Source organism: Hypanus sabinus, chromosome 13 (genome assembly GCF_030144855.1).
Source record: "Hypanus sabinus isolate sHypSab1 chromosome 13, sHypSab1.hap1, whole genome shotgun sequence".
Lineage (NCBI taxonomy): Eukaryota > Metazoa > Chordata > Chondrichthyes > Myliobatiformes > Dasyatidae > Hypanus > Hypanus sabinus.
The window spans coordinates 32,086,606-32,113,545 of NC_082718.1; the positions used below are offsets into that span (position 1 = coordinate 32,086,606).

At 41.2% G+C, this 26,940-nt stretch overlaps 1 protein-coding gene across 3 annotated transcripts in view; it reads left to right on the forward strand.

Annotated features, from left to right (window-relative positions):
- Positions 1-23,230, forward strand: part of bend7 (BEN domain containing 7) — a 71,753-nt gene extending 48,523 nt beyond the window's left edge. For all 3 annotated transcript variants that reach the window (XM_059987425.1, XM_059987426.1, XM_059987424.1), the window contains 4 exons: positions 9,560-9,785; positions 12,407-12,526; positions 19,006-19,062; positions 20,357-23,230. In XM_059987425.1, the coding sequence (XP_059843408.1) occupies positions 9,560-9,785; positions 12,407-12,526; positions 19,006-19,062; positions 20,357-20,430 (477 nt within the window). In that variant the 3' untranslated portion in view covers positions 20,431-23,230. The remainder of the gene's footprint in view (positions 1-9,559; positions 9,786-12,406; positions 12,527-19,005; positions 19,063-20,356) is intronic.
- The last annotated feature ends 3,710 nt before the right edge of the window (positions 23,231-26,940 follow it).

Consider the following 26,940-nt stretch of genomic DNA (forward strand, 5'->3'; position numbering starts at 1 on the left):
TCAGTCTTTGTGTGTAGTTTTTCATTGATTCTGTTGTATTTCTTCATTCTACTGTGAATGCCTGCAAGAAAATGAATCTCAGTTTAGTACATGGTGACATATATGTACTTCAATAATAATTTACTTTGAACTTGCATATAAATGAGTCTCAGGGTAGTATATGGTGACACATACATACTTTGATAATAACTGTACTTTCAACTACTCTGCTGCCCCCGTTCATTGGTTAAGTTCTGCCCAGCTGCTCAGCGTTTATGTCTAACTCTGTTCTCAGTGTCAATATTGAATCTGCTTCCATCATCCCTTAACACAGTGTGTTCTCCATCAGGATTTCACAGCTACTTCCCCTCAATTGTACAGTTCTTGATCCAACCAGCACAACCCTATTCACTGGAGTTTAGCAACACTCTGACCACTTTCATCACTTTAAATCAATGGTTGTGTTCTCCTCTACACTTTTAAAGTGAAGAATGATGATAAACAATCTTGAATCTTTGCACTTCTGCTCTGTGTGTTCTTTTTTATATAAAATTTACACATAATTTATGTTTAATTTGTTCTTGCTTCTTGTAATTGACACTATGTGCCTATGACTCCAGATTCAAGATGGTTTATTCTCATGCTTCAGTACACGAGAGTAAAGGAATAAGAAATGATTGTTAGTTCAGATCCAATGCAGCGCAAGTAATACACAACAAGCATAAAGAACACAATAAAAGAAACAAAAATAACCCAATAAATATAAGTATAAAAGGCCTATAAAGCACAATGTACCAATAACATACACATAGACTGATTGTACATACATGAAGTGACACTAGGTGATGGATGTGTAGTGGTGGAGTGGGTCAGTGGGTGGAGATGTTGAGCAGTCACACTGCTTGGGGAAATAACTGTTCTTGGGTCTGGTGATCCTTTTCCATATATATGTCTTTGATGGTGGGTAGGCTGGTGACAGTGATGTGTTGGGCAGTTTTAGCAACCCAGTGTATAGTCTTCTTGTTGCCCGCAGTGCAGTTTTTCATCACTGGCATATGTTGTGAAATTATTATTATGTGGCTGCAGTACAGTACAAAACATAAAAACTAAATTACAAAAAGAATATATATTTAAAATGTTATATTAAATAAGTAATGCAAAAAGAGAAAAATATTGAGGTAATGTTTATGGGTTCAACGTCCAGTCAGAAATCGAGTGGCAGAGGTGAAGAGGCTGTTCTTGAATCATTGAGAGTGTGCCTCCAGGCTCTGTACCTCCTCCCTAATGGTAGCAATGAGAATGGGGCAAGTCCTGGGTGATGGGGGTCCTTAATGATGGACGCCACCTTTTTGAGGCGTCACTCCTTGAAGATGTCCTGGATGCTGAGGAGGCTAGTACCCATGATGGAGCTGACTGAGTTTACAACTCTCTGTAGCTTATTTTGATCCTGTGCAATAGCACTCCCAACCCATACCAGACAGTGACGCAGCTAGTTAGAATGCTCTCCACGGTACATCTGTAGAAATTTGTGAGTGGCTTTCATGACATATCAAGACTCCTCAAAATCCAAAGAAAATATAGCTGCTGTTGTGCCCAGTTTGTAACTGCATCAATCTGGTGGGCCCAGGATAGATCTTCAGAGATGTTGACACCCAGGAACTTGAAATTGCTCACCCTTTCCACTTCTGATCCCTCAATCGTGTATTCCTTTGTCATTCCTTTCTGAAGTCTCCCATCAGTTCTTTGGTCTTACTGACATTGAGTGCAAGGTTGTTGCTGCACCACCACTCAGCCAGCTGATCTATCTCACTACTGTACGCCTTCTCGTTAACATCTAAAATTCTGCCAACAATAGTTGTGTCTACTACAAGTATGCTTTCCATTGCATCTGTGCACATATGGACCTGTGCGTATGAGAATAAACCTAACTTTATGTATAAATCTCTGACTGCTTTACTAATCAACTTGACTTGATGGGAAATTGTGTTTTACCTTCTCCAGTCCCTCCATCAGAGCCTGGTTAGTTCTAATGTCTAAGGGGTGTAGTTATAAAGAGAGATTGAATGGTCTGAAAAGCATAAACACTAGCAATTCTGCAGATCTTGAGCCACACGTTCAGACTGCTGGAGGAACTCAGCAGCGATAGAGGGATATTAACACTCAATGTTTCAGGTCAAGGCCCTTCATCAGGATGGAAAAGAAGGGAGCAGAAGCTAGAATTAGGCTTTTTTTGTTCTCACTGGAAAGTAGGAGGCTGAGGGGTGACCTTATTGAATCCAGAGATAGGGTGGATAGTTGGAATCTCCTTTTCCCAGTACTAGAGGCACGCATTTAAGGCAAGAAGGGGGATAACTGTAGCATAGTGGATGACTCAATTCTTTATAGTGCCAGCAATCAGGTTCAGTTCTCGCCACTGTCTTTAAGGTGCTTATATGTTTTCCCCATGACTATGTGGGTTTCCTCCCACGTTCCAAAGATGTACTGTTTAGCATTAGTAATTTGTGGGCATACTATGTTGGTGTCAGAAGCATTGTGACTCTTGTGGACTGCCCTCAGCACGTTATATATTATAAGTATATGATAATAATGACGAAGCCTCTGGGTCAGCCATGGATGGATGTTGCATTCTAGCTGTCTAGATACACAAGCCGGAGCAGTACGATATGAAGAGTAAGCTGTGCTCATGTAGCAAGCTCCCCCTCTCCACGCATATGATGAATCCAAAGGAACAGCAGAGGCCATGCAGTTTGGCACAGCAGCGTCGCAGAGTTGCCAGTCAGTGTTGAGCTCAATGCAGGACTGCCTTAAGGACTACAACTGCATATTTTTCCCTCTGGATTTACTCCCAAAGCCTTCCCCATGAATGGGTATAGCAGGGTAGCAGAGGTTAGTGATCAGAGTTTTCCTTCTTTTTGATGAGCTGCCAACCACAGCAGACAAGCCTGGTCTGCCTGAAGCGACTAGTTTTAAGGCGACAGTAATCCCACTTTTGTCCCTTCTCCTGTCAGTAGAAACAATTCTGATGGGCTTAGTAGCTAAGCCACATATGAAGCCCAGGAGCTGGACTTGGTTGTCAGAGGCTATTTGAGGCACACGCCATTGGGAGCTAGCAATAATAATGATGATTATTAGTATTATTGTTATTCTTTTGGTGTAATATCTTGATCCAAAACCAATCTAGGAAATTTACAAAGGAGAATTAAAAACTAAAATAAAAATTTTTAGAGAACTCTATGTATGCTCAAACGCACTTAGATTAACACTACCTAGGACAGAAGGAGGAAGAGGAATAACAGACATTAAAAATTTACACAGCAGTCAAATAAAACTTTTAAGGATATATTTTTATCGATGAAAACAGGAGCACTCCACATAAGCATATGAGATTCTGACCAGAAGTATACACCACTGAACTTAAATGAAAGAACAATCAAAAAAAAAAGAAATTATCACTACAGAAGAAAAAGTTAACCAGTGGATCAGCATGACCTTCCATGGAAGACATCCGCATGATCTGAGCACTCGATGTTGACAAGGAAGCATTGAACACCTGGCTCAGAGTTAGAGACCTCTTCCCAGAAACACTGGTTCCTTGTGGCAATACAGGACCAGGTGGTCAGCACAAAAATGATCAAAAATGCATAATAAAAGACCAACAAGTTCAAGACAGTAATGCAGAAAATGCCAAGAGAGACCAGAAACAATCCTCCACATTACAGAATCCTGCAGCAGTTTAACTCAATCTGATTACTTATACAGGCACAGTCAAGTGACAAACATCATTCACCAAAATCTTGCTCTAAAACACAAATTCATAAGAAACATCACACCTTACTATAAATACAAGCCTGATCCAATTTTAAAGTCAGAGCCCCACAAGTTATATTATGACCAATTTGTTATTGCAGATAACAATCCATAATAACTGTCTAGATATAATAATACAGGTTAAACAAAGAAAACTAATTACTTTGTAGATACAGCCATTCCAAACACAGACAACGTACAGAAATCAGTAAGTGAAAAGCACTAGAAATATGTTGAATTAAAAGAGGAACATGAAGGACTACAGAACATGAACAGGGTCCCAGTAGTAATACCTACAACTGGTATCATACGAAAGGCACTGCACAGCAATATTTATGTAAATCTCCGTAAAACTACAGTACTAAATACCAGTAGAATAGTCCAAAAGTTACTAGCAAATGAAAAATGAGTGTGCTTGGCTATGCCCGATCCTCAGGTTTTACTGGTTTGAGTTGAGAAAATATAAAAATACAATAATGATAATAATAACTTAATTGAGCACTTCTCATACAGATGATGGAGTTCAAAGTACTTTACAAAGGGATAAAGGTGCAAATATGAAAATAAAATAAGAAATAAACATGAAAATCAAAGACAAAAAGATGTTAGTTCAAAGCAAGGTTAAATAAATAGGTTTTAAGCTGGCCTTTAGTGAGTATGGTCTGATAACCACTACGGAGATGTAGCTGAAAAGAAACAAAAGCTGTGAACTAAATGTTCAGGGCTCTCAATGGATATTTGTTAAATTGTTTTATTACTGTCATCCTGTACCAAGGTACAGTGAAAACTTTGTTTTGCATCTCTGAAGATGCAAAAGCCTGAAAACATCTGCCACCAGGCTCAAGGACAGCTCCTATCCCACTGTTATCAAATTCTTGAATGGACCTCTTATACAATAACATGGACTCCTGACCTCGTAATTGACCTTTTTGTGATCTTGCCCTTTATCGTTTAACTGCGCTGCACTTTTTCAGAGGCTTTTATTTATTGAGATACAGCATGGAACAGACCCTTCGAGCTGCGCCACCCAACGATTCCCCAATTTGATCTTTGCCTAATCATGGGACTATTTACAATGACCAATTAACCTAGAGAAAAAGAACATACAAACTCCTTACAGAAAGCAGGAAGAATTATTCTACATTCTGATATTGTTTTCCCTTGTACTACCTCAATGCACAGGGGCAGTTTCTTCCCCTTCGCTATCTGATTCTGAACAGTTCATGAACACTACTTCACTGCTTGGCTCTTATGCACTAACTTAATTTCTACTTTTCTTATGGTAATTTATAATGATTTTAATGTATTGTACTGTGCTGCTGCTACTGTAAAACAGCATATTTCATGATATACAGTACTGTGCAAAAGTCTTAGGCACATAAAAAAAATTCTGAGGTGAAGATGCTTTCAAAAATAATGAATTGAAAAGTTTCTTAAAATCAAAAAAATTGCTATAGAGAGCAGTAATCAGTAAAAAACTAAATCAAGTCAATATTTGGTGTGACCACCCATTGCTTTAAAAGCTACATCAATTCGTAAGTACACTGCCATGCAGTTTTATAAAGAAATCCGCTGGTAGGATGTTCCAAGCATCTTGGAGAACTTGCCACAGTTCTTCTGCAGACTTTGGCTGTCTCACTTACTTCAGTCTCTCCAAGTAATCCCAGACAGCCTCAATGATGTTGAGATCAAGATTCTGTGGAGGGCACGCCATCTGAAACCTAAATCTAGAGTGCCTAAGACTTTTCCATAGTACTGTAGAGTATGTCAGAAATTCTAATTCTGAATCTGCCTCATAATGGTCTTACACTTTATTGTTTAACTATGCTATTATTTTTCAGTACCTTTTACACTTTATTCTGCATTGTTATAATTTTATTTTATACTACCTCAATGCACTGTGTAATGACCTAATCTGATGGACAGCATGCGAGAAAAGCTCTTCTCTGAATCTTGATACATGTGATAATAATAAACCAACACCAATTCCAATCATACAAGTCATTTTATCACATTAGCACACGAAATTAATTATTCCAGTTACAGAGGAAGTGCAGTGCAGATAAACAATAAGATGCAAGGCCGTGATGAAGTAGGTTGTGAGGTCAAGAGTCCATTCTGTTGTACTAGGGGACCATTCACTAACCTTATAATGGTGGGGTAGAAGCTTGAGCCTGTTGATCTGTGCTTTTAAGCTCTTGTGTCTTCTGTCAGATGGGAGGGATGCAAGAGAGAATGTCTGGGGTGGGGGTGGGTTTCTTAAATTGGGCTGGCTGCTTTACTGAGGCAGTGAGAAGTGTAGACAGAGTCCATGGTGGGGAGGCTGGTGAGAGCTAATGAAAATCAGTGTCCCATCCGTGGACTCTGTCTCCCCTTCTTGTTCCCTTCTTTTGTCAATTTTTCAACATAGGAGGAGAGTGAGATTTATTAATAAAAGACCGAGACGGGTGCAGTAGTGAGGAATGGGTCAGATACTCAAGGTGCAGAAATCATCTACATGAATGGACACTTACCAATAGCCAGGACAAAGTACAAATGAAGAAATAATAGAGATCATAAGAATGGTACTTCAAGAATCATGGGTGATACAGTCGTCAAATAACTTTGGCAAATGGTTCAGCATTGTCCTCTGTGCAGAAGAGTATATAGAATGTATTCAGGATGGTTTCTTTGAGCATTATTTTGATCACCAAAAGGGAGCAGGTTCAGAATCAGGTTTATTATCACTGACATACAGTATGTTGTGAAATTTAGTGCTTAGAAGTAGCAGAACAGTGCAATACATAAACTATTACTTAAGTTACGTGTTGGCACGTGGCCAAGTGGTTAGGGCATTCGTTTGATTATTTATTTATTTATTTATTTATTTATTTATTTAGTGATACAGCATGGAATAGGCCTTTCCAGCATTAGAGCCACACTGCAGTGCAACCCTCGACAACCCCAATTTAGCCCTAACCTAATCATGGGATAATTTACAATGACCAGTTGACCTACCCAGTACTACTTTGGACTGTGGGTTGAAACTAGAGGACCTGGCAAAAACCCATGGGGAGGACATACAGAGACTCCTTACAGAGAATGCTGGCATTGAACTCTGACACCCCGAGCTATAATAGTGTTGTGCTAACCGTGGTGCTTAAGTATTATGTTCAGTTTTGCTCACTCTGCTGTAGGAAAGATGCCATTAAGCTGGAGAGAGTGCAGAGCAGATCTACAGGACAGGAAGGGCGAAGAAGGATGTGGGTGAAATGCAAGGAAATGGGATTGGTGCAGATGGGGATCTTGGTTGGCATGGGTGAGTTGGCCCAAAGGACCTATTTCCATGCTGTCTGACTCAATCAGGGTGAGGTAACCAGTGCTAAACTTCAAGGTGATTACAGGTGTGTAAGGCACAGATGGCAGAAGCAGATTGGGAAAACCAGACAAAAGGGTAACGTGCTCAATCAGTTGCATCCAGCATTTAAGGAACTATCTCATAAATCTCAGTGCATTCTGCCCTGTACTCACTTGAGTTTAGAAGAGTGGGGGAGGGGGAAATCTCATTGAAACCTACCAAATATTAAAACGCCTAGGTAGAGTGGATGTGGAGAGGATTTTCCCTGTTGTGGAGGAGGTCCAGGACCAGAGGGTACAGCCACAGTATAGAAGGACCTCCCTTTAGAACACTGATGAAAAGTAATTTCTTTACCCAGAGAGTGGTGAATTCATGGTCACAAACTGTTGTGGAGGCCAAGTCCTTGGGTATATTTAAAGAAGAGGTTTATAGGTTCTTGATTCTGCGTTGTGCATTATGGTTTTTATTTGACCCAAGCCCTCCATCAACATGGTGTCCTTAAACTGCTCTCTAAAACAGCCTAACAAGCCCCTAAGTTCAAGACTAATTAGACATAAGTAGTAAGTGTTTCAAACATTGAAAGGCCTGGATCAGGGTTCCCAACCTGAGGTCCATGGATCCTTTGCTTAATGACATTGGTCCATGGCATAAAAATGGTTGGGAACCTCTGGCCGAGATAGAGTGGATGTGGAGAGGATGTTTCCTATAGTGGGGGAGTCTAAGACCAAAGGGCACGGCCTCAGAATACTAGGATATCCCCTTTGAACAGAGGTTACTAAGTCCTTGACTGGGTGTCAGAGATTGTGGGGAGAAGGCAGAAGAATGGGGTTGAAAAGATAATAAATTAGCCAGGACAGAGTGGTGCAGCAGACTCAGTGGGCAATTAGCTTGATTCTGCTCCTGTGTTGTATGGAAAGATAGCCACTTTGCAAAGGGCTGTGGCTGAATGAGGAAGCTGAAAATAGTAGCAAGTGGAAAGAAGAGGTAGACAGTATTGTGTCAGTTATTGGGAGACCTGATAACAGGGAAGTTACTGCAGACCAGTATTTGCCTAGATAAACTTACTAATATTCAGAGTAATTTAAATTAATTATCTCTCAAATATAAAAGAGTGAAGTATCAGAAATTTAACTGGAGGTTTTCTGCATATTTACAAATTGCTTCCTTGTGGTTTGAAGACTGTATCAGAGGTTTTGAAAATGATGAAGAGTGTGAATAACTTTATTACTTTTAGATTGGATTGTATGATCAGAATCTCAATATTTATTACTTATTTTTTATTTTTGTTCAAAGTATTTTTTTAATTCAAAGTACATCTATGTCATCTTATACAACCCTGAGATTCACTTTCTTGCAGGCATACACAGTGCATCCAAGAAATATAATAAAATCAATGAAAGACCATACCCAATAGGACGGACAAACAACTAACGTGCAAAAGACAACAAATCGTGCAAAATACAAAAGAGAAAAAAATAAGCAATAAATATGGAGAATATGAGATGAAGCGTCCTTGAAAGTGAGTCCATAGGTTGTGGGAACTGTTCAGTGATGGGGTGAGTGAGGTTATCCCCTCTGGTTCAAGAGCCTGATGATTGAGAAGTAGTATCTGTTGTTGAACCTGCTGGTGTGGGTTCTGAGAATCCTATATCTGCTTCCCAATGGCAGCAGCAAACCAGATAGAAGCGGTTTATTGTCTTTTGCACATTAGTTGTTTGTCCATCTTGTTGTGTGCAGTCTTCCACTAGATCTATTCTGTTTCTTTGTATTTACTGTGACTGCTAGCAAGAAAATGAGTCTCAAATTATATATGGTGACATATACAGTACTGTGCAAAAGCCTTAGGCACATATATATAACTAGGCTGCCTAAGACTCTTGCATAGTACTGTATTTGTCAATGTGGAGCGGAGAGTAGGTTTGGCATGAGCAAAGGATGTTGGGAATGGTGAGGGTGTGGGATAGGTGGCAGAGAAGAAGTGCTGGGATGGAGATTAACATGGGTGCGGACACACCCAGCCCTGAGACACCAAGCAAGTTGATTTGATTCAAAACACTTGGTTTATTGATCATTAGAATGTCTCTCTGGTGCTTCCTGCTCCCTCCCCTCTTCCTTCCCTTTCCCCAACCATGATTCCCTTCTCCCTACCCCCTTTCCACTCTCAGCTCGCAAAAGAGACCCATATCAGAATCAGCTTTATCATCATGAAATTTGTTTTTTTTCTGTGACAGAAGTACAGTGCAATACATAAAATTACTACAGTACTGTGCAAAAGTCTTAGGCACCCTAGCTCTATCTCTCTCTCTCTCTCTCTCGCTCTCTCTCTCTCTCTAAGACTTTTGCACAATACTGTATGTACTTTGATAAGAAATTTATTTTGAAGTTTGAAGGGAAAATGCAATAATGTTCAATTAAGGTCCTGTTCTCTCCTGGCAGCCTGAAGTCCGACTCGCAGATGGTTATGACGTGTTCATTCCCAAGTCACAGCTTGAGTCCATATTGCTCAATTACTCCCGCACTGGAAGTCTGCTTTTTCGGAAACTTGTCTCCGCGTTTTTTGATGATCGAACGTTGGCGAATTCTCTTCCAAATGGGAAAAGGAAACGAGGGGCCAATGACAACAGGAAAGGTCTGGATCAAAATATCGTGGGAGCAATAAAAGGTAATATAGTAACCCATGCATTCATTTTCAACTGCTCTTCATCTCATGTTCTAGATATTTATTTCTTTTCTTTGTGTATTTGCAGTTTGTAGTCTTTTGCACATTATTTGTTTGTATTGTTAAGTACAGTTTTTCATTGTTTCTATTGTGTTTGTATTTACTGTAAATGCCTGTAGGAAAATGAACCTCAGCGTAACATAAGGTACATATATGTCCTTTGATAGTAAATTTACTTTGGACTTTTTTTTAATATTGGAAAAAAGGGCATTGCTTCTTTAATCTGAAGATCTAAATTGGGCTATTTTCTCTGGAGTGTCAGAGGCTGAGGGAGGACCTGATTGAAGCAAGCTAGGGACTTTCTCTTTTGAGTGAAGGAGCATAAGAGGTGATTTGATGGAGGTATACATGATGATAATTGGCAATGATAGAGTGAACAATCAGAGACCTCTCCCCAGGGTAGAAATAGCTAATACGACGTGGTATAATTTTAATGTATCTACCCCTATCACCACCCCGGCAATGACACGCTGCCAGGGGTGGTTGCACAGGCAGGTAGATTGTGGATATTTAAATAGGCACATGGATGGAGGAAAAATGTAGGGGTCCATGAATGAAGGGTTAGTTTGATCTTAGAGTAGGTTAAAAGGTCAGCACAACATTGTGGGCCTGAGGGTCTGTGCAGTTCTATGTTCCCTAACTCAGTGATTCCATCTATTTAATTTATTCTGATAGCATGTCAATGAGGAAATCAAACGTCATGCCATCTGTCTCCACGGTGCTGTCTGTATTATTACTGCGCGGGTAGAACTCCTCCCTCCTGATTAGTGTGGATCTTAATTTCTGCTTTTAAACTAACAAGATGAGGGATGAATTATAAATGAGACTGATCTAGAAAGAGTCCTACATGGCTGGCTACATCACACAGACTGCAGCCCGGAGAGATTAGTGGCAGAACTCATTACGGAGATGGGCTATTTTGAGTTGACTGATGGCTGGGATGTGTGGATTGTTATGACGAACATCAACAGAAGGAAGTGGCTACACCTCCCAGCAGGCACAAGGCACCGATGTTCAGTATAATAATCACAATGTGCATTGTGGGCATGTTGTGTTGGTGCTGGAATGTGTGGAGACACTTGCAGGCTGCCCCCAGCACATCCTTGGGTATGTTGGTTGTTAACACAAACAACACATTTCACTCTAAGTGTGATAAATAAGCTTGAATCAGATAATGATCACTGACATATGTCATGAAATGTGCTGCTTGGCAACTGTAGTACATTGCAAAACACAAAATTTACTGTAAATTACAATAAAATATATTTTAAAAAGAAGAGTAAAAAGAGAGCTAAAATAGAAGAATAGTGTTCATGAGTTAATTGTCCATTCAGAAATCTCTTGGCAGAGGGGAAGAAGCTATTCCTAAATCGCTGAATGTGTGTCTTCAGGCTCCTACACCTCCTCCCTAATGGTAGCAATGAGAAGAGGACATGTCCTGGGTTGTGAAGGTCCTTAATGATGGATGCTGCCTTTTTTAAGGCATCGCCTTTTGAAGATGTCCAGAAAGCTGGGGAGGCTAGTGCCCATGATGGAGCTGACTGAGTTTACAACTTTCTGCTGTCTTTTACAACGCTGTGCAATGCCCCCCATACCAGAGGGTGATGCAACCAGTTAGAATTCTCTTCACAATACATTTATAGAAATGTGCTACAGATTCGCTCCGTCTGCATCAAGCAGGATTTCCCAGTGACCAGTCATTATAATTCCACTCCCTGTTTCCATTCCAACATATTGGTCAACGGCCTCCTTTCCTGCTATTTTGAGATGACACTCAAATTGCAGGAGCAGTACCTCAACATCTGGGTAGCCTCCAACCTGATGGCATGAACATCAATTTCTCAAACTTCCAGTAATTTCTCCCCCTCCCCTTCTTTCTTCTTCCATTCCCTTCTCACCGCTTCTCCTCACCTGCCCATCACCTCCCCATGATGCCCCTTCCACTTCCCTATCTACCATGGTCCACTCTGCTCTTCTATCAGTTTCTTTCAGCCCTTTACCTTTTCTACCAATCACCTCCCAGCTTCTCACTTCATCCCATCTTCCCCCTCAACTGGCTTCTTCCTGCTTCCTGTCCAGTCCTTTTGAAGGGTCTCAGCCCAAAAATCAACCCTTTATTCTTCTAAGATGCTGGGTGACTTGCTGAGTTCCTCCAGCATTTTGTGTGTGTTACTACAGAAATTCGCTGGAGTCTTTGGTGACAAACTGAATCTCCCCTTAGGAATACATTTGAGTGCTTTAAACAGAGAGGCTGTGGGGCGTTCAGGTCAATATGAACAGAATGCTCTCCACAGTACATCTGTAGTAATTGGTTACAGATTGGCTCTGTTCACAATGGACAGGATTTCCCAGTGGCCGTTATGCTCCCATTTCCACTCTGACATGTCAAAAGAAAGGAACTTTCTGAGAGTCAAGTTTGAGACAACTTTACACTTCTCATTGTGAAGCTAACTTGTGGGATTTATATCAGTATATTTTTCTCAGCACGACACATCAACAGCAATCCTCAAAAACTGCTACACAGATCTTAGATTTGAGTCAATAACAAAAATTTTAAATTTCAGTTTTCACAGAGAAATACTGCACGTTAAATCAAATTGACCGAGTTCCCGGACCAAAGGATTGGATACAGATTCTCCAGGATCAAATTAAGCTGGCAAGAAAGCGCTTAAAAAGAGGTTCCGGTGAGTAACTGTACTGTGCAATCTCAAGAGTAACTGAAGATGTTATTTTGACGTAATGGCTGACATTTTAAATGAAGGTGTCTCTGCACACTTTTAAATGTTGTGAAATACAGTGGATTCAGTTAATCAAAGCAGCTACTTATTTGAGACAACTCTTAAAGAGCAAAAACTAATTGAGAAAATAGCTGGGATTCCCTTCATTTATTGGAGACACTGTGCCGGTTAGTTGGGACAGAAGTCTGTTGCCAAACAGTTTCTAGCTAGCGTCAGTCGAGCGCATTTGTGTGGTTGTTAAACATAACACCATGCTTTAAGCAAGCAGTTTTAAAATAGCATCTGTTAGGCATGTTTGTGTTCAAAAGCAATTATTTTTGACACTGATAATTGGCGAGAAATAAGCAGTAAGACAATTCAGGACCGTTTTGCTCACTGTGGTTTCAAGCATTCAGGCTTGGAAATGCCAGTAGTGGTCAGGAGTGAAACTGAAACAATTTCACAACTTCAACAAGTTAGGAACTATGAAGAATTTGAAGGTATCAACAATCGTCTTGAATGTTACAATGAAATCGAAGACTTGGAGGTTGCAGTTGTCGACAACGTTGTCTGAAGGCAGTCCGTTACCTACGCTAGATGTCTGTACTGATTCTGTTCATTTATAGTCAAAAACGAACAGGCTGGTGATATGTCTCTACCAAAGAAGGTGCAAGACACTCCTTCCCTCTGCAAGCCTGCAGGTCACCCTTGAGCAAAATGTAGCACCTGTTATGTAGCCCCCGGATCAGGGTCACCTGACGCAATGGGAGCAGGTGGTGGGTGCTCATACGAGCAACTGGTGCATATCTAAAGTCCTGGTTATGAATTGAAATGACTTTATTACTTACATCGTCACATAAATAAGAAGTAAAAATCTTTATGTTACATCTCCAAGTGTGCAATGTGCAATTTATAGTAATCTGTAATAAATAGTATGTACAACAGAACCCTCAATATAGCTTAGAAATACAATTGTGTCAGCATGAGTTAATCAGTCTGATGGCCTGGTGGAAGAAGCTGTCCCGGAGCCCGTTGGTCCTGGCTTTTACACTGCGATACTGTTTCCCAGATGGTAGCAGTTGGAACAGTTTGTGGTTGGGGTGACTCAGGTCTCCAGTGATCCTTCAGGCCCTTTTTACACACCTGTCTCTGTAAATGTCCTGAATCATGGAAAGTTCACACCTACAGATGTGCTGGGCTGTCTGCACCACTCTCTGCAGAGTCCTGCGATTGAAGGAAGTACAGTTCCCATACCAGGCAGTGATGTTGCTAGTCAGGATGCTCTCAACTGTGCCCCTGTAGAAAGTTCTTAGGATTTGGCAACCCATACCAAACTTCTTCAACCGTCTGAGGTGAAAGAGGTGCTGTTGTGCTTTTTTCACCACATAGCTGGTATGTACAGACCACGTGAGATCCTCGGTGATGTTTATGCTGAGAAACTTAAAGCTGTTCACCCTCTCAACCCCAGATCCATTGATGTCAATAGGGGCTAGCCAGTCTCTATTCCTCCTGTAGTCCACAACCAGCTGCTTTGTTTTTACAACATTGAGGGAGAGGTTGTTTTCTTGACATCACTGTTACAGGATGATGACTTCTTCTCTGTAGGCTACCTTGTTATTATTTGAGATTAGGCCAATCAATGTAGTATCATCAGCAAATTTAATTAGCAGATGGGAGCTGTGGGTGGCAACACAGTCATGGGTATAGAGAGTAAAGGAGGGGCCTTAGTACACAGCCCTGAGGGGCACCTGTGTTGAGGGTCAGAGGGGCAGAGGTGAGGGAACCCACTCTTATCACCTGCCGGTGATCTGACAGGAAGTCCATGATCCAGCTGCACAAGGCAGGGTGAAGACCAAGGTCTCTGAGCTTCTTGTCAATTCTGGAGGAAATTATGGTGTTGAATGCTGAACTGTAGTCCAAGAACAGCATTCTCACATAAGCATCCCTCTTCTCCAGATGTGTAAGGACGGTGTGTAGAGCTATGTGCATCATCTGTTGATTGGTTGTGTCAGTAAGAGAATTGTCATATGAGCAACTAGTGCATATCAAAAGTCCTGGTTATGTGACCACTTGATGCCAAGCAGACAATCTCTGAAGAATATTGATAGTGGCTGGGGTCACCCATCTTGTAAAGACACTACCCAGAAGAAGGCAATGGCAAACCAATTCTGTTGAAAAATTTGCCGAGACCATGTTCGCCCATGTCATACGACATGGTGCGTAATGAATAAACAGTCAAAAGATCACAACATGGAAGATCCTCCATCAATAACTATAAGGAACTAATACACAGTTTAATAGGACTTGGAGTGGCATTGGTAGTGTTCTAATTTGTTCTGTATTTAATTTAGATACATCATTTATCATTCAAATATGTGATAGCTTGTCTTTTTTTAAAATAATTTTTAACTATTTCCATGAGGCCTCTGGGGGAGGGTATGGAGAGCAAGCTGATGCCCATGTAGCAAGCTCCCCCTCTCCACGCATATGATGAACCCAAAGGAACGGCAGAGACCAATACAATTTGGCACCAGCCACATCACAGGAATTGCCAGTCAGCATTGAACTCAATGCAGGACTGCCTTAGGGACTCCAGCTCCAGATTATTCCCTCTGGGTTTACTCCCTAAGCCTTTCCCATGAGTGAGTATAACCAGCAAGGCAGCAGATCAGGGTTTCCTTTCTTCGAGCTGAGCTGCCAACTACGGCTGATAAGCCCCATCTGCCTGAAGCAACTGGTTTTAAGGCACCAGTAACCCACCTTTGCCCCTTCTCCTGTCAGTAGAAACATTCCCGCTGGGCTTAGTAGTGAAGTCTCACGTGAAGGCCAGGAGCTGGATTTAGTTGTCGGGCTATTTCAAGTGCAGGCCATTGGAAGCATTTAATAGATAGTAGAAACTTATCTCCACTACCACCCCAGACTATAACAACCTTAAGGGCCCTATTTCCATGAAACCTCAGCCAGTTGGCCAAAATGTACTAGTCCCAATGTATCCCAATAAAACAGAATCCACTCTGTATGGTCACAACACTGATGTCATCTCTCTTTTCTGATCAGTAATGTGTCACCTGGTAATCTACAGAAGGAATAGAATCTAGTTTTAGAGAGCTCTCATCTTTGGATTCCTCCTATGTTTCCTTGACAATTCTATTGTGACAGCAGTAATAATTTTAACTATTGATAACAGTAAACAGTAACCATTTATATTGTTCCTTTAAAGTAATTCAACATGCTTCACAGGAGCTTTATCAGATGAAATCTGATACTAGGCATTAAAGGAGATGTCAATGGTCAGGCTTTGAAAGGCTTATCATAGGAGTGTTTGATGACTGTACTTGCTGGAGTTTTGAAGAATGAGGGGGATCTCATTGAAGCCTATTGAATGTTGAAAGGCTAGATAGAGTGGATGTGGAGAGGATGTTTCCAGTTGTGGGGGAGACTGGGACCAGAGTGCACAGACTCAAATTAGAAGGATGCCCCTTTATAACAGAAATGAGGAGGAATTTCTTTAACCAAAATGTGGTGAATTTGTGGAATTCATTGTCACTGACAGCTGTGGAGGCCAAGTCATTGGGTATATTTAAAGAAGAGGTTGATAGATCCTTGATTAGTCAGGGCATCAAAGATTATGGGGAGAAAGCAGGAGAATGTTGTTCCGAGGGATAGTAAATCACCCATGATCAAATGGTGGAGAAACTTGATGGGCTGAATGGCCTAATTCTGCTTTTTGGTCTAATTTTCCACATTGGTTGAATTCTGAAGAAGTAACACTTGTTATTCCTGCCATTGGAAGACATTGGAACCTCTTTTTAAGGTCTGTTTTATTTACAATTTTCTCTCATTACGGTACAGCACTGACTTTTCCTGAATTAGTGATTATGTGGCTAAGCCTGTGCATAATCCTGAGAAGCGTAGACAGTCGGCCAGTATCCATATCCCAGAGGGCCTCTAATACCAGAGGGCATGAGTTTACAGTGAGAGGGAGAAATTTTGAAGGAGGTGTGCGGGACAAGATCTTTACACAGGGTGGTGGGTGCCCATGGTGATAGTGGAGGCAAATACAAGTGGATCTAAGATAAACATGTGAACTTGCAGGGAGTAGGATGATATAGATCACAGGTAGAAGTGATTCGTTTAATCAGTTTAACACAACAATGTGGGCTGTCCTGTCATATGAGATGTGTGGGACAAGTTTTTGACACAGGTGGTGGCGGTGGGTTTCTGGAACACTTGCCAGTGTTGGTAATGGAGACGGATGCAAGAGGCTCTTAGATAATGATGTGAAGATGCAGGGAGCGGGTGGATGTGGTTCGTATATGGGCAGAGGTGATTAGTTTAACTTGCAACATTAGCTTAATTAGTTCAGCGCAAAGTTGTGGGCCGAAGGGCCTGTTCATGTGCTGTACTGTTCTTGGTTCTAAAATCACAACAGCCGTCTAGGTTTTTAACAATTCTCCATAGATTGCAAAAATGAGAATGTGCTGGTCTTCCGGCATCTGAAAACTACCTCACCAAGTTGGTGTTGAAAGGAGGGGGTGGGAATACGTCAACTGCGAGCTCTGGTATAAATGTCATATTTTGTGAATTAACATTCCCACTTGTGGGTGAGACAATACAAAACAGCCTTTGTCACACACTAAATAAAAATCTGCGTTGGAAATACTGCAGTTAATTGTTTTTGGGGTAAGCTGTATTTACAAATGTAAGGCTTCTGTCTGTTTGCACTGGTTTAGCTAAATACCACAGAGCTTTCACTATATCTGAGCAACATTCTTTCATTATTAACAGAACTATAGATCTACCATGAGGAGTGTAATCCCACTGATGGCTGATAACATTCTCCAATATAAAACTTCGGGCTGTGTTGGGATGAGGGGTAGCTAGAAGCTGATTAAGCTGAAACATTAAAGCCAGAGCATTATCAGCCCCTCTATTGAGAAGCAAGCATTGGCGAAGGGTCTACTTTATGATTCTGATTCAGCTTCTGCAGTCTGTTCATTATACTTTCAATATGGCAGTGGCGGTCACTTCTGCCCAGATTGGTGAGGTTGAGACTGAGATGATGAACCCATGGATGAGATCTTTAGCGGCAATGAGCCAGGTATAGACAATCATCAGGGGTGTCGGTCGATAAGGTGAATGGGTACGATCCTCTTGGTGTAAGAGCAAGGATATAATGCTGAGGCATCAGACAGACGTGGAGTATTGTGAGCAGCTGGGGTGGCAGAGTAATGTAGTGGTTAGTTAGCACAACATTTTACAGTAGGGGCAACCCGAGTTCAATTGCTGCCACTACCTGTAAGGAGCTTGTCCGTTCTCCTCGTGACTGCATGGTTTTCCTCCAGGTGCTCTAGTTTCCTCCCGTGGTCCAAAGATGTACCAGTTAGTAGGTTAATAGGTCATTGTAAATTGTCCTGTGATTAGGATAGGATTAAAGTGAGGCATTGATGACTGAAAGAGCCAGAGGGCCTGTTCGGCTCTGTATGTCAGTAAATAAGTAAATGAATTTGCAAAGCACAGACATCAATGTGGGCAAGAGTTCTGTGCTGTTGGCATTGAAGCAGTTAATTTAGTTGGCTTTTCTTTCATCTCATTAGTGCAAAAACACAGATAGAAATGTAAATGTTAATGCACTGCCAGATTAGTTTTAAAGTTAAAGTGGAGTTTATTAACAGACTTTCAAGCAGCATCATAGGCACAGAGCAACGTTCAGAAGAAAAGCATGAATTAGTCATAAATTATACACAATTTTGCAACAAAAACAATTAGAACAAATGTAAAGCGAAGTCTAATTTAATGCAAAGTGATCGTAGTGTTGCTGAGCTGCAGTGGCAATTAGTGTTTTGCCAGTTGGTTCATGAACTGGCTGGTTGAAGGGAAGTAGCTGTTCCTGAACCTGCTGACATGGGACTTAAGGCTTCTGTACCTTCTGCTTGATGGAAACTGCGAGAAGATGGCATGTCCTGAATAATAGGGATCTTTGATGATGGGTGATGTAATCCTGATGAAGGGCCTTGGCCCGAAATTTTAACTATTTATTCCTCTCTATAGATGCTGCCTGACTTGCTGAATTTTCCCAGCATTTTATGTGTGTTACTCTGGATTTCCAGCATTTGCAGAATCCATTGTGTTTGATGATGGATGTTGCCTACTTGAGACCGCCATTCCTGTAGATATTCCTGATGGTGGGGAGGAATTTGCCTGTGATATATTGGGCTGAGTCCACTACTGTATGCAGGTTCTTACATTCCTGAACATTTGAATTGCTGTCCCAAACCATGCTGTCACCAGTCAGGATACTTCCAACAGTATATTTGTAGAAGTTTGTTAGAGTGTTTGGTGACAAGCAGAACTCCCTTAATCATCTTAGAAATTAAAGACACTGGCATACTTTCCTTATTATGTTAACTTTTTTTAATTTTGGTACTAATTGTTTTTATTTCCAGTTCTAGAGCCATTTGAATCCAGTGGGAAGATTGGAACCAGTTTCATCATAAGTACTGGTAAGTTTCTGGTGTGTTCTTTAAAATCAAATATGTCTCAATTTTGCAAAAATGTATATCTTTTTAAAGATTTAGCAAAAACTGCAAAGGGCTTCTAAAATTTACAGTACTGTGCATAAGTCTCAGGGACCCTAGCTATAAAACTTTTGCACAACATTGTTTTTGTCAACATTGAACGAAGAGTGAGTTTGTAAATCTGGCAGGAGCAAAGGATGAAGGATGTTTGGTGTTGGGAATGGCAAGGGTGGAGTGCTGTAGGAGGGTGTAGGACAGGCAGCAGAGGAGTGGCAAGGCCCAAGGGAAGGGGCGTGGATGGAGACACGCTCAGCTCTGAGACACCAGGCAACGCCACTTGATTCCAGACATTGGTTTATTGATCATTACAGAATGTCTCTCTTGTGCTTCCCACTCCCTCCTGTCTCCCTTCCCCTTTTCCCAACCATGATTCCCCTCCCCTGCCCCTTTCTTACTCTCAGTCCACAGTAGAGACCCAGATCAGAATCAAGTTTATCATCACTCACATATGATTTTTTTTGAGGGAGCAGTACAGTGCGATACATAAAATTACTACAGTACTGTGCAGAAGTGTTATATATATGTGCCTTAAGACTTTTGCACTGTACAGTACATCTGTTGACAGTTGAAGAATGTGAATATATTGCTTTACAGTGTCAGTGATCACCAATAAGGTAATGTATGTTCTCTCTATGACCGTGTGGGTTTCCTCCAGGTGCTCGGGTTTCCTCCCACAGTCCAAAGACATACCAGGAGCAGCAAACACCAGAAAGGCATTCTAAAATGATCAGTAAACCCATTATTTGGAATAAAATTACCTTGCCTGGTTGTCTCAGTGCTGGGTGTGTCTGTACCCGCACCACACCCCACCCCTCTTACTCCTTCTCTGCCACCTGTTTGATACCCCTCCCACAGTGCTCCACCCTCACCATTCCCAACATCCTTTGATCCGACCAGATTTACAAACTTGGTCTCCACTCCATGCTGGCAAATACAGTACCTTGGAAAAGTCTGGAGCTATGAGTATTTATGACATCTTCACAAATTACCATATGCAATAATTCATAATCAGTGAATTACGTGTATCATGATTGCACTTTGAGCTGCCTCCCCCTTTAACAGACTGCCACTGAAACTGGTCTTAAAAGCACTAGAAATCCATGGCTTTTCTTACCAAGAAATGATTTTCTGAAATGTTGTGTCAGCTACCTTGTTAAGTCTGAGATGAGCTGAATTTTTCTGTCCAATGGTAACTAATAATTCTGTCTGTCTGTTGTAGGAGGAGGCAGTAATGCGGCCAGTTCGAGTAACGTATGGAATGATTCAGAGGCACTCCGAGCAGTTCAGATGTGATGTTTGGACAGCTGCCTTTTCTCCAATGAAACATGGTCAATGGAGCAGCTAGTTCACAGTCAACCCTTTACATTCAGATTCATTTTCTCTCTTTCATCTGTCAGCTTCTAAATCAGTTGTGATGTTCCTTTATTAATCCTTTATTCATTTAGCTTCCAAGTTGACCATAATAATTCCTCTGATGAAGATTCCTGTTGCTCGAAACACCAATTTGGGTTGCTGTTTCATACAGTGCAGACACGGGCCCTTCAGTCCAACTCATCCGTGCTGACCAAGTTGCCAAGTCCCAATTGCCTACATTTGCCCCTTATCCCTTTAAGCCAGGGGTTCCCAACCTGGGGTCCATGGACCCCTAGGTTACTGATACTGGTCTGTGGCATAAAGTAGTTGGGAAACCCTGCTTTAGGAAAGGCTTGTCCTCCTTCCAATTCCTGCCACCTTATTCTGACTCCTTTGCAGTCCTGAAGAAGGAACTAGGCTTCAAAATGTTGACTGTTTATTCTCTTCATGGATGCTGCCTGACCTGCTGAGTTCCTCTGGCATTTTGTGTGTGACACAACATAGATTTTTGAATGTTTTGGAAGTGCATTAACAATCAACACAACCTAAGGATATGCTGGGGGCAGTCTGCAAGTGTGGCCACACATTCTGGCACCAACACAGCATACCCACAACGCTCAGCAGAACAGCAACAAAACATGACAACAGCAAATCAAGCTCCTTACCCACCCACCCACTGACATACACAGATATCCCTCAAACCAAGGTTGCATCCTCTTCAATGTTCAAGTTGTTACAGGGATCCCTTTGAACATTGAACGCTACAGCACAGTACAACCCCTTCAGTCCACAATGTCATGCCAACCTTGTAAACTACACCAAAAGCCATCTAACCCTTCCCTCCCACATAGCCATCTATTTTTCATTCTGCTGTGTGCCTATCTTAAGAGTATCTTAAATGCCCCTAATGTATCTACTTCTATCACCACTCCTGGCAGGTTCTCCATGCACCCACCACTCTCTGTGTGAAACATCTTTCCTCTGACATCCCCTCCCGCCTATGCTTTCCTCCAATCACCTTAAAAATATGCCCTTTTCTATTAGCCGCTTCCACCCTGGGCAAAAGTCTCTGGCTGTCCACTCTGTCTATGCCTCTTACCATCTTGCACACTTCTATCAAGTCACCTCTTATCCTTCTTCACTCCAAAGAGAAAAGCCCTAACTAGCTCAACCTATCTTCATAAGACATGTTCTCTAATCCAGACAGCATCCTGGTAAAACTCCTCTGCAGCCTCTCTAAAGCTTCTACATCGTTCCTATAGTGAAGCGACCAAAACTAAACACAATATTCCAAGTGTGGTCTAACCAGAGATTTATAGAGCTGTGATAATACCTCATGGCTCTTGAACTCAACTCCCTGACTAAAGAAGGCCAATATGCCATATACTTTCTTAATCACCCTACCAACTTGCATGGCAACTGTGAGGAATCTACGGACGTGGACCCCAAGACCCCTCTGTTCCGCACACTGTCAAGAATCTGGCCATTGACCCTGTACTCTGGACTTTGGTATAATTTGGAATCTTCTGTGAACTGCAGAAGAGGAACAGTTATTATCTTTGTTAGATATTTGATCACCAATGATAACATGGTGGGGTCAGGGTAGGCAGTTAAGTGCAAGTCATTGACTAACCGAACAAGCTTGCAAAGTTAAACAGCTCGCTCCATTATTGTGCTCCTGCAACACCCCCATCCTGAGGGGGATGTTATCTTCCCCATTTAGGTATTTATTTTTATTTAGAGATCCAGTGCGGAACAGTCCCTTCTGCCCCAAAGAGCTGCACTACCCAGTAACTAGTTAACTCTACCCTAATCACTGGAGAATTACAATGACCAATGAACCTACTAACTGTTACGTCTTTGGACTGTGGGAGGATGCGGGAGCACTGAAGAAAACCCATGCAGTTATGGAGAGAACATATAAATCCATGAAGAGTGCCAGAATTCAACCCTGCATTCTAGCTGTAATTACTACTACAACTACGCCCAGTTAGATAATTGTATACAGTATAATGGAAGATGGGGGTGGTGGGTCAAGGTGAAGGCAGTAAGGCTGACGGAACAATCTTACAAAGTTAAACAGCTCACTCCATTATTGTGCCCCTGCAACCTGAGAGGAATGTTATCTTAACTTCACCACTTAGTTATCAGATTAGCATAATCATTTAAAAGAATGCTTCTTTCAGCAGAGATTTACTTTTGCTTGTCACGTCTGTGAATTGTTCAGTGGTCTTTAAATGAAGAAACTGTGATAAATGTGAAGTTTTAATAGCAGAGGCAGTATTATGCAATTACTACTGGCCCAAATTAGTACTTAATCCAGCTCCTTTTAGTTACCCGCAACACTGAAGTAAAAATGGGTGTATATCCCTGTTGGTGATATTGGTACTCTCAGATTAGACACAAAGATGCTGTTAACAAGAGGGATTGCTTTACAGATTGATTTTACTAGCTAGTTCAAGAACATAATTGTGCAATTAACAACTTAGTTCAGAAATAATTTATAATTGATTTTGTTTTAGAGGCTTCTTTACTAATTGTTAGTTTTTAAAATTGAATAATTAATTTTTTAAAAAATATCCTCATTTTATAAGATCATTGAGGAATGTAAATAATTTGGATTTTTATTAGAAATTGTGCAATTAGTTAAACCTGGAGCAAAAAAGTACTGTAATATATTGTCAGTTACAATTGTTTTAACATGTAACACTTGTATTCATCTTTGTAATAAAAGTTGCTACAATTGTTATTGGCTTCTTGTTGCTACTTTATACTCAGCATGTTGTTTGGCCCCACACCTTTGTGTAGATTGGCTAGGATCCTCCTCACCTCAACTGCAACTAGAGATGGTGCCTGCTACTCAGAGGAGAGGGAGCTCTCCTTGATGTCACATCACTCAATGCATCAAATCATCAGAACCAGAATCAAGTTTATTATCACCGCCATGTGACGTGAATTTTGTTAACTTAGCAGCAGCAGTTAGTTCAATGCAATACATAATCTAGCAGCAGAGAGAGAAAAAATAATAAATAAAACATAATAAATAAACAAGTAAATTAATTACATATATTGAATAGATTATTTAAAAATGTGCAAGAACAGAAATACTGTATATTAAAAAAGTGAGGTAGTGTCCAAAGCTTCAGTGTCAATTTAGGAATCGGATGGCAGAGGGGAAGAAGCTGTTCCTGAATCGCTGAGTGTGTGCCTTCAAGTTTCTGTATCTCCTTCCTGATGGTAACAGTGAGAAAAGGGCATGCCCTAGGTGCTGGTGGTCTTTAATAATGGACGCTGCCTTTCTGAGACACCGCTCCCTAAAGCTGTCCTGGGTACTTTGTAGGCTAGAACCCAAGATGGAGCCAACTAGATTCACCACCTTCTGCAGCTTCTTTCGGTCCTGTGCAGTAGCTCCTCCATACCAGACAGTGAAGCAGCCTGTCAGAATGCTCTCCACAGTACATCTATAGAAGTTCTTGAGTGTATTTGTTGACCTGCCAAATTGCTTCAAACTCCTAATAAAGTACAGCCGCTGTCTTGCCTTCTTTATGACTACATCAATATGTTGGGACCAGGTTAGATCCTCAGAGATCTTAACACCCAGGAACTTGAAGCTGCTCACTCTCTCCTCTTCTGATCCCTCTATGAGGATTGGTGTGTGTTCCTTCGTCTCACCCTTCCTGAAGTCCACAATCAGCTCTTTCATCTTACTGACATTGAGTGCCAGGTTGTTTCCGCAGCACCATTCCACTAGTTGGCATATCTCAGTCCTGTACGCCCTCTCATCACCACCTGAGATTCTACCAGCAATGGTAGTATCATCAGCAAATTTGTAGATTATGCATAGAAGGCATTCAGCCAATCAGGAAGGGAGGTGACGCTGTGCAGGGTAGACTTTTAATCAGTTATGATTTATATACCTTGCCACATCCACCACTTGTCCCTGGTGTTGCAAAGCTATCTGTGGATCATCTGTGCATACTCAGTCTTTGCCTTCCTGATAGCACAGGAGAACATGGCAGTCCCTAATCAGTCACAGTCTCTGGTTTGGCCTGGTAATATAGCATTTAACACGGTAAAGTTCTCAATGCTGTTTCCTCAATTGCCAGTCACCAATCCTACATGTTCATCAATGTTGACCTGATGATCATAGGTAGCCACCACTCTCAATATGCTCCAGTCTGTGCTTTTGAAGCAGCCCAGCAGTGCTGAGGTGGCATCTTCTAGCCTGGTCTGGTTTGACTCATTTAACCAAGGTCTACATGCACGGATTGGCAAATGGATATCTGGTCTGAGAGTCCGGGGGGGGGGGGGGGGGACAGGGACGTAGCCTTGTAGACTCTACAAGTGTTGATATACACCAGGCCTAATAAATCCTCTCCTCTGGTTGCGAAGCTGACATGTTGGTAGAACTTTGGCAGGATTGTTTTTAAGTTGGCATGTTTGTAGTCACTGGTAACAATGAAGACACCATCAAAATGCTGGAGGAACTCTTCATTTCGTGTGTGTTGCTCGGATCTCCAGCATCCGGTTTCTGAAGACACCGTCAGCTGAGTAGCTTCGAGGTCACGGATGGCTACTCGCTCGAAGTGAGAGGCCACTTAACGGAAACTGACAATTAAGCTGGTAAATTGGATTATTATTGTCACATGTACCGAAGTACAGTGAAAATACTTTGTTTTGTACACAGTCTATACAGATCATTTCATCTCCTCAGTGCATCGCGGTAGTACAAGGGGAAACAGCAGCAGAGCACAGAATAAAGTGTAAGAGTTGCAGTGGATGGAAGGTTGTGATGAGGTAGATTTGAGGTCAAGAGTCCATCTTATTGTACTAGGAGAGCATTCAATATTTTGATAACAATAGGATAGAAACTGTCCTTGAACCTGGTGGTACATGTTTCAAGCTTTTGTAACTTCTACCCAATGGGAGGCGGGAGAAGAAAGAATTATCGAGCAACGTGACAACCATTTCTAGTTCATTAAAACAGCAACCCTTTCTCTGCTGCCTTTTGGACAATCAGAATTACTTTGCCTACAGACCACACAACCCATTGCTGTTGAGGAAACAAACATCCCGTAAGAATGCATTACCTCTTACACTCAACGGCCACTTTATTAGGTACAGGCTTGTTCAGAAATGCTATTTTGCACAACACTGTTGTAACATGTGGTTATTTAAGTTATTATTGCCTTCCTGTCAGCTTGAACCAGGTCTGGATATTCTACCCTGCCCTCTCTCATTAACAAGGCATTTTCACCCAGAGATCTCTCACTCAGGGATTTTTTTTCTTTGTTTCTCAAACCATTCTCTATAAGGTCGAGAGACTGTTGTGTGTGAAAATCCCAGGGGATCAGCAGTTTCTGAGAAACTCAAACCACCCCATCAGGTACCAATAACCATCCACAATAAAAGTCACTTAGATCTCATTTCTTCCCCATTCTGATGTTTGGCATGAACAACAACTGAACCTCTTGACAGTGTTTGCATGCTTTTATGCATTGAGTTGCTGCCACATGATTGGCATATTAAATATTTGCATTAATGAGCAGATGTACCTAATAAAGAGGCCACTGAGATTATAATGACATTTTCAAGGAGAAATAAAGTTTGTTTTTGAAAGTAAGTTGTGAAGTGTGCCTTTTTAAAACAATCTTTAAACAGAATAAAGACCTGATGGAATGACATTCTATATTTTTAATAGTTGATTTTCAATCCTAGTGTTTCAAGTGACAGTAATTAATAGTTCTTTTGTCATTAAAGAGTTACTTTCACACAAAATGATTAGATTTATCTGAGCTTTATTCTTACCTATTGTACAAATATAGTAATTTCACACCAGTCATATCCTTTCAATGTTCAAGCAAAGAACAAGATGCTATTTTTGAAAATTCAGTGACAAAATGGTGCAATTTAGACAGGAATTTTTGTATATCTGCGTTTAAGTCTGCCTCTGAACTTCACATGAAATTGATGCTTTATTTCTAGATAAAAAACATAAAGGACTATTAGTCACATTTATGACAAACTTTGATCTATTATCTAATCAATTAACAAGAAGTAGGGACTTTTTAAAATCATAATTCAGAAGTCACATGCCAGCCAAGAATTTTGATGGAACCATAGATTTTCAGTGCGTATCGATCAGCTCCTGGTATCCATATCAGAAACCTGGTTGCAGATCGTGCTGTGTTTGTTGTGACTGTGATCAAAGTCACTGGAGTGTCACTAAAGCTGGTGATATTGAAGACTTTATTCAACATACAAGGCATTGGTGAGAGCACACTTGGACAATTGTGTACGTGCTATTACAGGAAATGCAGCATTAAACTGGAAAGGCAGTAGGGAAGATTTATGAAGATGCTGACAGTACTCGAGGGACTAAATTATAGGGAGAGGATGGGCAAGCTAGGACTTTATTATTACTGAACCACTGTGGATTATAAGGTAGAA